Here is a 12,560-nt window from a genome sequence, read left to right as displayed (position 1 = left end):
GTTCTGAGGCCAGCTGTTAAACAGCGAGGACACGATTGCGGCGTGTGAACTAATCCTTGGCCGGCGTGTTAAGAGCGGTCTCTAGTCTGACTTCATGTTATGCTGGATAAAAGAGGAAGCCATCTCTCCTCCTAGGCCACAGTTCATGTTCACGCTGCATGGTTTCTCTTGGCACTGTGCGTTGGGTAAATGAGCATCCACATGCTTCTCCAACAGTCCTCAGGGTCTTGAGTCTCCACTTTAGGCTTCTGCTGAGGCATTCCCTCATCATCTGCTATAAACTATGTGATCAGAGCTATCTGTGGTAGCAGTAGACAACTTTGAAACAGACTCACAGACACATAGAAATGTTCACCGTTACACTTTGTAATCCCTTAGTACACCAAACCAGTAGATACAAAGTTGAGGATAAAAAGCCCATTTAGGGTGCAGCAAATATCCAGGCTCTTTGTGTTTTTTTTTTAAATACACATTTAGTATCATAATTCCTGTTCAGAAGCTGTTTGTATTTCACTTGTTCATAGATAGCTGACCACAACACACATGTATTATACATCCTTCACACTGGAACACTGAGGTAAGTATATGGATTACACATGGATAGTCTCCACACCCACCAGCTGGTGCTGTTAGACACAGATTTCTTGTTGCTGTTTTTGTTGTTGCTTTTTGTCCTTGTTGGTGTAGAATTCATCTTTGAGTCTTGCTCCCGGAAAAAGGTCAAATGTTCATGTTATTTCAAGTCGTCTTTCTCTCGTGTCGCTTGTCGGTTTGTTTGTGGACCTCGAAGCAGAAAGATGGATGGTTGGTTGTCTCTTCACTTACGTTGCATAGTGGTCAAAGCTACCCAGGTACTCCAGTGCTGCCTGGTAGCAGAACTGGTACTCATCCTGGAGACGAAGTGAGAGGGAAGATGGTTTTCACAGGGCATTGACAAAAAAACGTACATTTGTATTTTGCTTTAAACACAACCCTTTTCCTTATTGCTGATTATAACTCAACAGGGAAGATTAAAATAAATTAAAAAGTAATAATTATATTTAGAAATGCACAATAAAATAAGCACTTATAGTATTTTGAAGTATGATATAGTTTGTTTAAGAATTTTTTTTTTAGTTGGTACAATGCATGTTCATTGGTGTATATGAGGGATGATATGTTGTACACAGAAGGTACACATATTCTATATTTTGTTCCCAGTTGACTGATATGCATTATGCATGTTTGCCAGAGAGATATGTTTACTTCTATAGTATCCTCATTATTAAAACAAAGTAAACAGAGAGTAACACAGGTTGAGCTTTTAAAGTCTAGCCTTCCTCATCAAATTGTTTAAAATATCTATGATCAGCCAAATATAAACAGTACAAATATTACTAGATTTGTAAAAAAAATATGGCTTTGAGCAGTAGGATAGTGTGTTGCATCAGTGCTTCCCTTGCTCGTGTCTCTCCTGCTTAATGAATCAGTGAGTCCCACATGCCGCTCAGTGTTTACCTCAGTCTGCACCATGGCCGGTCTCTGTGTGCGCAGCATTTTGACAGTCTGGAAGATGTCCACCGCCCCTTCGTAACGCATCCTCTCCAGGACAATACTCAGAGTGATGAAGACACCTGTCCGCCCCACGCCAGCGCTGCAGCCATAAAGGAAACCATTTGGCTCTAGTTTACAGCGTGCTACATTCTGACCAACCTACTGCAGTTATTATTATGACATTAAATGTACTTTTAATTAACAATGAAGGGTTTAATCATGAGCCGCTTACCTGCAGTGAACGCTGATTGGTCCATCCTGGCCAAACTGCTCCTTGGTTTTGTGCACTTGGCCAATGAAATCGATGAAGCCCTCCCCAGATTTGGGCACACCTTGCTCCGGCCAATCAGTGAACTGGAACTGACGCACTGTTCGTGATTGGCCATCCTGAGGGAGCGAGGACATAAATAGTGAAGAGCGATTTTACTGAAAACCTGCGGGTTTTGTTGATCTTTTTAACACGTATCAAGTTTCATGTTTATGCTGTGCTTAAGCTGTAGTTTTTGTTTATGTGAGGAGATTGTTTCAAGAGCTCATTCTTGCAGTATTGACTGAAGAGTGAGACTCTGCCAGGCAATATCCTTTTCCCCCCTACTAATGATTACTGTTATCTGACGCTGGATCAGTGGCTGTGGTTAACTTCAAGCTGTAACGTCAGTGCGTCTGCTATTGTCAGCCACTCAGTGGGCAATTACATCTTTTCTCTTCTGCTCAGCCTTTCTGACTCCCCTTTAATGGAGATCAATAGAGCATCTGTCGATGTGGCGTCAGGGCAGGACAGGCTTAACTGGAGTTATCTATGACTGGCTGATATGTGCATCAGCGGACGCGCACACACAGTTTCTCACACACACACACACACACACACACACACACACACACACACACACACACACACACACACACACATGTTGTCAAGGTGATCTGGAGACAGCATGGTTGAATAAGTAATCTAGGGGCTGCTTGCCAATAGTACTAACCTCTTCACATTCACATACAAAACACACAATAAGCAACACACACTACAGGTCGATAGAACATGCTTTGCCCCGCTGACTTCCAGCAGCACTGATGGATTGGGAATAAAGCAGAGAAGTCAAGGAGTGTAAGGCTACACCGCTGTTGAATAAAACATACAACGAGAGGAGAAATCTTTAAAGACACAGACGCCATGAACTCACTCTGGCGTCCGTAACTTTGAACTCCCGGAGGATGTACTGCGGCATGTTGTACTCAGCCATGGGGTCCACCACGAAGTACTGGTACCTGGCTGAGCGCTCAGCGGGCCAGTACTGGTGACACTTCTCCTGAGAGAGCAGGACAGAAAAGAAAGGATTGATAACATTGTGTACAGGGCTGACATTTACTTGTTATTTATAGCACTTTGTGTGTGCATGTATACTTAATTTACCCCTACCCGGCCCATTTCTCTCAGTTTAGTGAGCATGACCACTATAGTGGAGTTGTGTTCCCACAGCATCCTCCAGAAATCCTCCGTGGTCTCAGCCAGTGGGCCCTGGGTGGCAATGTAGCCTCTCTGCTGCCTACACACACACACACACACACACACACACACACACACACACACACACACACACACACACACACACACACACACACACACACACACACACACACACACACACACACACACACACACACACACATTAAGAAGCCATCTCCTCCATTCATTCCTCCTGTTTTCCCTCTGTCAAGCATCAGACTAAAAAGGGGGTCATGCTTCAGGCAAGAAGAGGAACAGTCAAAACATGTGTGTACAGCCACTCTGAATGCCTGAATCATCAGAAGCCCAAAGCGAGTGCTGTGTAGCGGGACAAATAGTGGGAACATGTATACAGTAACGACAGATCTGACAGGAGGTGACAGGTGGGAGCACCGTGGTGAAAACCTATCCAATCCTTTCCCTCATCAAGCAATCATAAGAGGACAAGGGGATCAGGTCATGTTAGTGTTATCGGGATGAAAATATACCTGTATCCGTCTATGTAACTGGCGTTGATGTAGTCGGAGCCCTCCAGGCCTCTGATTGGCTGGAGGCAGACACGGGTGGTTTCATAGGGCATGATGTTGACCAGGCGGTTCTTGAATTTGTTGCAAGGCAGGTTGGCTGTAACAAACCGGGAGGTGTGGGCTTTGGTGTTGGCCAGCCGCTGGATGGAGCAAGAAAATGTGAATGTGTGATGATGTTTATATATATACTAATATATACTAATCTAAAGAAAATTATCTAACAAACCCAAACTGATTTTGCATGCAGGAGTGGAGGATTATTCAATGATTATGCGACTGTAGCTCAAGGGGATGAGTAGTCATCCCGCAACCGCAAGGTACCCGGTTCAATCCCCAGTCCCCATAGCTCACATGTCGAAGTGTCCCTGAGCAAGACACCGAACCCCCAGCTGCTCCCCGGGCACCTCAAAGGGCTGCCCACTGCTCCCTTACCAGGGATGGGTCAAATGCAGAGAAGAATTTCCCCAAGGGGACTAATAAAGTGCATGTTTCCTTTTTTCTTTTCTATTTGCCTGGTTAGCTCACATTAATGTACAAGGCCACTCTATAGTGGTTCCTAATTCAGGGGGTTGCACATTAAATCTGAGGGGTTAAGATAGGAAATTGGAATAAATATTTCTGTATCTGTATTTCATCCATATTATTATTTTTTTTTTCTTAATTTTTTCTTGTCAGATTGTAGGTAGGTTTACGTCTTCATAAGTCTGTATATTAATCAAGTCAAACAATTTTAGGAAGGAAAAGCAATCTGATGTCAAACTTCTCATAGATTTATAGACAACAAAGGTTATACGTAGAAATGGCTTCGTTTTAAGGTTTAAACATTTGGAACCACTTTTCTATTCCTCTTTTTCTACAAAATCTCAGAATGTAGTTGGCCATTTCTTCTACCTTGAACTCCAGCTCCATGCCGGTGATGTGCTCCCCAGGCTCCACCTTGGACAGCTTCTGCATGTAGGAGTGAAGACTCCTGGCGGCCACCTCAGTGTTCCCGCAGGCCACAGCCTCCAGCAGGGCCTCGTGGATGAAGCTGTATTGGTCCTCCGTCTGCACCATGTAGTTCCTTTGTGAGCGCATCAGGGTTACGTGACCGTAGATGTCCACAGTGCGCTCGTGACGAATGCGCTCCAGCATGCCGTCGATGACAATAAAACAGCCAGTGCGACCAACACCAGCACTAAAAGAGGGAGAGGAATAGGTGGTATATCAATGGACTAATAGGGAGGATTTTAGTTCTAATATTAATTTAAAGGAACAGTTCAACATGGAAATGGGCTTATCTGCAGTTAGATGAGAATATTGGTAACACTCCCTTGTCTGTCTGTCAAATATGAAGCTAAAGCCAGCAGCTGGCTAGCTTTGCTTAGCAAAGAAAAAATCTCTAAACACATTTTATTTTCTTTGTATAATCCGTACAAAACAAAAACATAATGTAAAGACAACAAGTTATGGTTATCCAGAAAGAACAGACATAATAGTGGTCTCAATCTTCTCATCTAACTTTGGTGAGAAAGCAAATAAGCATATTTCCCAAAATGTTAATGAATTCCTTCGAGATAAACTTGCGTGTGTGCACCGTACCTGCAGTGAGCAATGATAGGTCCAGCGTCAGGAGGATTGCAGGCTTTGACCCTACGGAGAAAGTTGAGGAAGGGGGTTGGATACTCTGGCACTCCGTGATCCGGCCAGGCAGTAAACTGGAACTGACGCACCTCTCGCCGTTCACTGCTGCCACTCTGATATAAGAGACGAAAATAAATGACTGACATGATCTGTACATATGTATGTGAAAGCGTTATCTCATTGCATTATTGAAGTTTTCAACATAACACGTATTAGGTAATTAAAGGAAAATTACACATTTGTTTGAGTGCATTTTCTCATATATGTCTGCATTAATCATGACTTCATTCTAATTCATTCAAGCCATGACTACTTTCTTCATACAGAATGTCCAAGAAGCTTTTAATTCAGAAAAAACAATCCTATACATATATATTAAAGGAATACTTTTATTTTAGACCATAAATATTCCTATATTGTAAAAAAAAATGTTTTACACAAAAGACAATAATAATACATTGCTAAATAGTTAATGTGCATTATTCTCTACTGTATGACGGATCTCCTAACTTGACGTTTCACAACACATCAACAAACATTTTGAGAAGCGGTGCTACACTTGGAAGCTACAGTTGGCCTAGTTTCTGTGTTTGTAAGTAGGCCACAGAGACGCGCTAGTCTGGCGGTCCTAGATTAGCCGTGTGCTGTAAGAAAGTGCTCTGCTTCCAACAGAGATCAAATGTTAGCGCCTGACACAGGGAGGCTGGCCTGGATTGAGCACTCCATGAAGCCCACATTAATCTCTCCTCCTCCGTGTGTCTCGCTCAGTGACAGTGGAAATTTGTGAATACTCCAGTTGCTTCTGGTTCCTAACTGTGAACTTGAGAGATCAAAGCAGCTTTCACTGGATATGACGGTAATTACTCGAGGAAAGGACACAGTGGTGAGTCAAGGGGTGGATACAGAAAAAAGAGGGAAATCATTTACCTTATGCAGGGAAAGGGTGCGGACACAGAATGTGGCCAGCTCCATTGTGTCCAGAAGAGTGACCTGGATCATCCCGTATGTCTCCGTGCCACGACTTGGCCAGTACTGGTCACACTTTATCTACACGAATAAAGAAAATTCATCATCATCATTACTACACCTCTAACAGTTTTCAGACTGAACTAAAGCAATGTTGCTCTTCAGTTTCATCATTCTTTCTAAACAAACAGCTTCTAGAACTATAGATTGCCGTTAAAGTAAGATAAGATCTACTTAATTGTCCCCAGTGGGGGATTTGTCTTGGGCAATACTGCTACACACAGCTGCAATTAACTTAAAACGATACGTAGCCAAAGACACAGTAATAAATTACATACAAAGACAAAGAAGATGTAAAATATTGCACATGCCTCGTGAGATAAAAACCATTAAAACATGGCATTATATAAATGAAGAAAGAAATGGTAAACCCGTATTGGATCAATCTTCTATGTGTAGGGCAACACCAGGCTTGACCTAAACATTGTTTTCCTAAGTTTGCAAAACAAAATGTAACAAATAAACACATAGATATTAATGGACTTAATTGTTATTTATTAAATTAATGGTATCCCATACCAGATCAGCCTATTGTCACTGATATCCGATCAATACATTTGAGTCAGCATTGGACAGATATCTGATATTATTATTGGTATCGGTGCATCTCTAATTGTGACTATCTACCCGTGACTTCTCCTCGAGGCGCGTCATCATGACCACAGAGGCGGCCCGCTGCTCCCACACCATTCTCCAAAAGTCCCCAAATGTCTCCGCCAGGGATCCTTGTGTAGCGATGTAGGCATTCTGCTTCCTGTAGCCATCAATGTAGTTGGCGTTGATGTAGTCGCTCCCCAGGATACCTGCAAACAAGACACTTGTGAGGCTCCTGCTAAACTGCAATATGCAGAAGCGACATAATAAATTAACCTGCATGTATGACATCAAACAGCCTAATGAACTGTTTGTATCAGGCAGCTGCGGCTTCCAACAGACGGCTGCTGGATGAGTAGTGGACGACAACAAACAAACAAGACTCTGTCGGTGTAAATTCATGAGCTGCAGATCAAATCTATTCTCCCCCTTCTTGTTCTGGAGTAGTGCTGGCTGCACTTGAATGCGCTCGCGCTGTTTGTCAGTCTCATGCCACTGCACACAACCAGTCTTGAGCACTGTTTGCAATTTCAGGTTTCATCCATCATGCAGCTCTCCCTCTCCTCCCCTCTCTCGCTGTCCCCCCATACCCTCAAAACACAAATACGATCAAACTCTCCCATTAGAAACTCTAAACATCGTCTTTGATTTGCCGTTCTTTTCCGATTGATCCTCACCTTCTATGGGAGCCAGGACGACTCTCGTGTGGTCGTAGGCTATGACGTTAGCATAGCGGTTTTTGGGCTTGTTGACCTCCAGGTTTGAATGCTCCCAGGTGAACTGCTGACTAGGGTCGATTGACTGGGAAGAAGCAGCAGCACACACACACACACACACACACACACACACACACACACACACACACACACACACACACACAGGCATACTTAGTGGTGCATTTGAGGATAATGGAAAGAGAGTGCTCCGTAATGTAGACAAGCTACAGCAACAAATTGCAATGCTGAATAAATCATGAAAATATAATCTGCACACAGAGACACAAATGTTAAATAAGGTGTGCCTCATGAAGCGATGGCTTAACAGGCTTAACATCTCTAAACAATAAGGATGTTCATATGCAATAATAAAATATCTCACCTCGTACTCCTGGGAGAGTCGCAGGTTGTCGTTTGCTTTCAGCAGCTCTATGTGCTCCGACAGCTCACTGATGGGGATGGTAGGGTGGCTCATCATTCCTGGGTGACAACAAGGGTCAGAGGTGACACAGACTTCAGCTAAATACCCTAAATTACTGCAGGTCAGCATCACTCATATGCAAAGACGTGAAGATAATTCTCCAATCAGAGAGCATCACATATCGTTAAGGAACACGTTGAGGCAGAAAATCAATTTTGATACATGTGCGAGGACAAAGTGAGGCGAGTCTCGTTTGTTTATAAATTGTTTTTCTTTGATAAATTGCTTTCTCTGTGATCAGAGGAGCAACGACTCAGAGAAAACAAACACAGACAGAACACTAATTAGGAGCACATGCATGCATACACACTCTCTCTCTCCCTCTCGCCCACACACACACACACACACACACACACACACACACACACACACACACACACACACACACACACACACACACATACACACACACACACACACACACACACACACACACTCACAGCTGGAGCAATCTATTGTCCATTCAAAAGACAAACAGCTATAACAATTAATCAAAGAAACTCTGCTTTGCAGGCAATAAACACAATATATTTAACTCAGAATGCATTCTCGACGTTTCTAGAATTATAATGTATCTGGATGCGAGAGCATTTAACTCATTCTGCTGCGACAGCTTTCAAAAACAGGCTCATGTCAACGACTATTTTATCCTTCAGCTTAGCACTGCAGCACCCACAGTAATCACGACAAATGCTCCAGTCACGACCAAAATGACCTTAGATGGCTTCAGCCGGTGTAGTTGGAAACAAATTTCATCTTTGCAGAGCATCTCAAAAGCACAAATCTCAGGAGAGAAGATGTGGGTGCGGTGGGAGCTTCAGGTTTGCAACGAGAGAGTACAAAATGCATCTGATAGAAGAGAAGCGCTCAAGTGCTTTGTTCTGTGGGTTTTTCTTTGCTTCCCACGAAAATGTAAAAATACCTTCATCTCTGGATTAAATAAACAGTGGTATTATTTTACTTGCTATATTCTGGCAGGTAAAGCACTAAACATCTCTCCATGGTGACACATCTTGCCACCTTTTCAACAAATACCCTGTGAGACCATTCTAAACTGCAACCATGAAAATATAGTGAGAACAGTGATTCAATTCCTCCAGGCAATGTGTTTTTTAGATGTGGCCAATTTGATGGAAGAAGTGAAAGCAAAGCATCCTCGGCCTGGTGCCACAACCAAAGCAGCTGTGTTGTTAGAGCTCACTCTGTAGGGGTGGGGAGAGGCAAAATCCATGTGCGTACTTCACAGCGGGGCTTTAGTTGGTTAAGCTGGCAAGAACAGAATGAAATCCTTTGTAAATGATCAGTTAACCCACAACTCACCTTTTGATATATCAATGTGACCATTAAACCCAACTCAGAAACAGTGGAAAGTCATAAGACAGCTCACTGTGTTTTTCTGATGTGCTATCTGCAGCCTAGCATGTGGATTGTGGGCGAGCGGAGATGATTAAATTCTGTCAGAGCATTTTTACTCAGCCGTGACTAAGCACTGACTGTACTACCTGGGTAGAGGCCATTTTGATCTCAGAAATGACTGATAGCTGCCAGGTTGGTTGTGGTTGTTGAGGAGGCGTATTTTCACAATCTTGTCTACATGATCTGAGCGCAGTTAAAATTAGTCGCATGAATATTTCAGCATTGAATGATGAGCAAACAGAAGTACACTCCAGTTTCCAAATACAAAGTGTGTTTGGGTGCCTGTATGGGTCCGTGCTTCATACCGGGAGTCTGGAAGTTGATGCGTCTCATCTCCACAGGGTCTGTTGGGTGGTGGGCCATCATCTCTGCGTTGCTCAAAAGGCTCTTGGTTCCGGGTTCAGAGTCTTTGCGCTTGCTGCTCAAACACCGGTGAGTCAAAAGAGAAATTTAAATTAGCACATACAAACAACCTGCATGTGCAGGAAAAAAATAAAATGTCATGACACGTCATTAGCATAGCTACTTGAATGGACTAAATAGTGCATTAACAGATATGGTGTTTTACAGCTTTGTACACGTTTTCTGTACAGCATCTGGTCTCATGTAATTGCTGTGGGTTAAAACGAACAAAGAGCTTGACATTGGTTTAATTTTACCTGTCAGGTTTGCTGCTTCCAGTGAAACAAGAGCAAGGAAAGGAATAATTAGAGGAAGAAAAGGAAGGAAACAGACAGAGTGTTAGAGAGTAAAATCAATATTTTGCATTAGTATTCAAAAGCTTGATGGCTTGAAGCAGATATCACAGGCGCATGTAGCAGGGACAGACTGTTTCAGAGCTGTGGGGAGGGGAGAACAAACTTTGTAATTGGAACACATTTGATGAATATCCAGCTGAAAGTTGAGTATTTGTGGGAGGATAGTGGAACATTAAACAATACCGTTAGAAGAAATATAAGTGGGAGCTGCTGGCAGAATGTGAGCACAGAGCATACATAAAGTTAATGCATCTTAAAAACAATGGGGCTGGAAAAATTCAATATTTTTTTAAACTAACAATTAATTGATCCCACAGTACAAACAAGTGTTGTCTGTGTGGCCAAAGCCTTAAATAATGTATTCCACTGTCCATTGAGCTACATATCCAATATGTGCCCCTCCAATAGTGGCTTGGGTTGATACAAACAGCAACGTCAAAACATATTGAGAGACAGTCTTTTCATGACAAATATCCTTTAAGAGTCATAAATCAAAGCAGCCCCACTCACTTTTTGTAAAGGAGGATAGCAATGACGATGCAGATGATGAAGACCACAGCCAGGACGGGTCCAACCACCCATATCAGACCATCACCTGCATCGAGGGGCTGGGGATCTGAATCTGGGGCAATGACGGGGTCTGTGTAGGGGCTGGCCACGTACATCTTCTGTAAATAAACATACATGCACACAGTCAGGAAAACAAGACACTGGGAGTGTTTTTTCTGTTTGTTTGTCTATTTTAGAGATACCTGAAATTATTTATTACCAAGACTCAATAAAGTGTAACGTCTGGAAACAAAAAGTAAATGTAGTCTTTATTACCGAGCTGCAGCTTTGTATTGCATTAGATTAAAAGGAAATTCCTGTAATTGTGTGTATTATATTATATTTGATCTGTCTTGAAGAATGTACCTGAGCTTACTGACATTATATGTCTCTATAATTACAATGCACTGAATCAAGTGCCTTTTTATTAGTTCTGAAGACTTTTTAAAAGCATCCCCAGGGCTATGTGTTCCTAATAAAAAATAATCCTAATTCAAATCATATATTTACATCTGATTCAATTCAAATTCACATACAATCAAGTGCAGTGCACAAAGCGTATATCACACACTGCCACAGTAGTGCACTCACTCTTCATTAGCAGAGGCGATGGAAGTACGGAAAGGTTATTGCCTTTTGCTTACACCACTTTGACTGACGTGCATTTTATTGTTTTAGCAGCCAGTCCATATTGATTACAATGTATAGTGACAGCCAGCAGCAGAGAAACACAGGCAACGAGGAATGAGGGAGTGGTTATAAACACAGAAGGAAAAGAGAAGTGACACGGTGGTTTTTGTACCCCGGTTGTAGAGTTAAGCTCAGCCAGGATGAAGAAGACGTATTCCTGCCCCGCCTCTAGAGCTCGGTTCTCAAATCCTCCGTAGTCTAGCTGGTCCCCGAGGGTGAAGAACGCCGGTAAGGTGGCAGGTGTGAAACGGGCTGTGATGTAAGCCCGCCGCAGGTCCACCTGCTTCTGCTGCCGAGAATCCCTCTGCTTTTGACTGATGTCTTTTAACAGCTGAGAGATGGAGGGAGGAGAGAGACAAGAAAATGAGACGTTCCGATATCTCTGACTAATGTTCAAACATTGATAAGAAATATAAAGGGCAAGGAGTTCTAAGCAATTTGATTGTGTGCGTGTGTGTTTAAAGGTCCTTTCTTCCTTCCAGGCACAAACATCAGTGGGTGCTGTCATTGTTGTGGCTCTCACCTCCTCAAGGTCCATTTCATCTGGGCTCTTGAGGTGTCTGATAACGCCGCGGGCTCTCCGCAACGGAACCACAACAACATACACATTCCTGTGGGAGCAGAGAGGACAAACAACATAACACCGGTTGCACTGATACAACAGCAAACATTGAACTGTTCCCACCTTTCCTTGCCAACTTGTTGCACTAAAGACTAACATCGTGTCAGTCAGGTAGAGTTATCATCATGCAACACACCTTTAGAGATCATCTGAGTTCAGCAAGTCTAAGAAAGCCACGGCGAGGATTTGAGAAACTCTAACAACATCTAAAACTCCATCTTACTTGACAGGAGAGCGGTTCTCCAGCGACGGCAGGACTATGGTGACTGTGGTCTCAGTGTCACGGGTGTGGTCAATCTCAGGGCGGCGGATGGTGATTGGCGGGGAGGTCTTGGCGGAGATGCGGTGGCGAAGGCCTCCCATGTTTCCCTCCGGAGCCGTGATCTTAAAGTCGTAGCTGGTGTCAGGCTGAAGGTTTGGGATGACTGCCTTTCTCAGACGAGCGTCCACCTCCATCTTCTGTCTGTTATATTCCACCTGGAGGACGTAGAGGGTTAGTGAAGTTAGAACAATAGGTCAAA

General features: G+C 43.2%; 1 protein-coding gene across 1 annotated transcript in view; it reads right to left on the bottom strand.

Annotated features, from left to right (window-relative positions):
• Nucleotides 1–760: 760 nt before the first annotated feature.
• The window catches only part of LOC306744128 (receptor-type tyrosine-protein phosphatase S-like), a 34,873-nt gene continuing 23,073 nt past the window's right edge, over nt 761–12,560 (bottom strand). Inside the window, exons 14-31 of the mRNA XM_079226713.1 lie at nt 12,263–12,516; nt 11,941–12,028; nt 11,530–11,748; nt 10,689–10,846; nt 10,080–10,091; nt 9,726–9,838; nt 7,906–8,003; nt 7,485–7,608; nt 6,841–7,016; nt 6,115–6,234; nt 5,146–5,300; nt 4,456–4,741; nt 3,526–3,704; nt 2,951–3,077; nt 2,715–2,840; nt 1,766–1,920; nt 1,498–1,633; nt 761–890 (exon numbers count right to left, since the gene is read on the bottom strand). Coding sequence (XP_079082839.1) covers nt 822–890; nt 1,498–1,633; nt 1,766–1,920; nt 2,715–2,840; nt 2,951–3,077; nt 3,526–3,704; nt 4,456–4,741; nt 5,146–5,300; nt 6,115–6,234; nt 6,841–7,016; nt 7,485–7,608; nt 7,906–8,003; nt 9,726–9,838; nt 10,080–10,091; nt 10,689–10,846; nt 11,530–11,748; nt 11,941–12,028; nt 12,263–12,516 — 2,595 coding nt within the window. The 3' untranslated portion in view covers nt 761–821. The remainder of the gene's footprint in view (nt 891–1,497; nt 1,634–1,765; nt 1,921–2,714; nt 2,841–2,950; nt 3,078–3,525; nt 3,705–4,455; nt 4,742–5,145; nt 5,301–6,114; nt 6,235–6,840; nt 7,017–7,484; nt 7,609–7,905; nt 8,004–9,725; nt 9,839–10,079; nt 10,092–10,688; nt 10,847–11,529; nt 11,749–11,940; nt 12,029–12,262; nt 12,517–12,560) is intronic.

This window comes from Taurulus bubalis (genome assembly GCF_910589615.1).
Source record: "Taurulus bubalis genome assembly, chromosome: 1".
In the NCBI taxonomy this organism is placed as follows: Eukaryota; Metazoa; Chordata; class Actinopteri; order Perciformes; family Cottidae; genus Taurulus; species Taurulus bubalis.
Note: the sequence above shows the minus strand (reverse complement) of the source record. Positions and strands in the feature narration are given on the sequence as shown.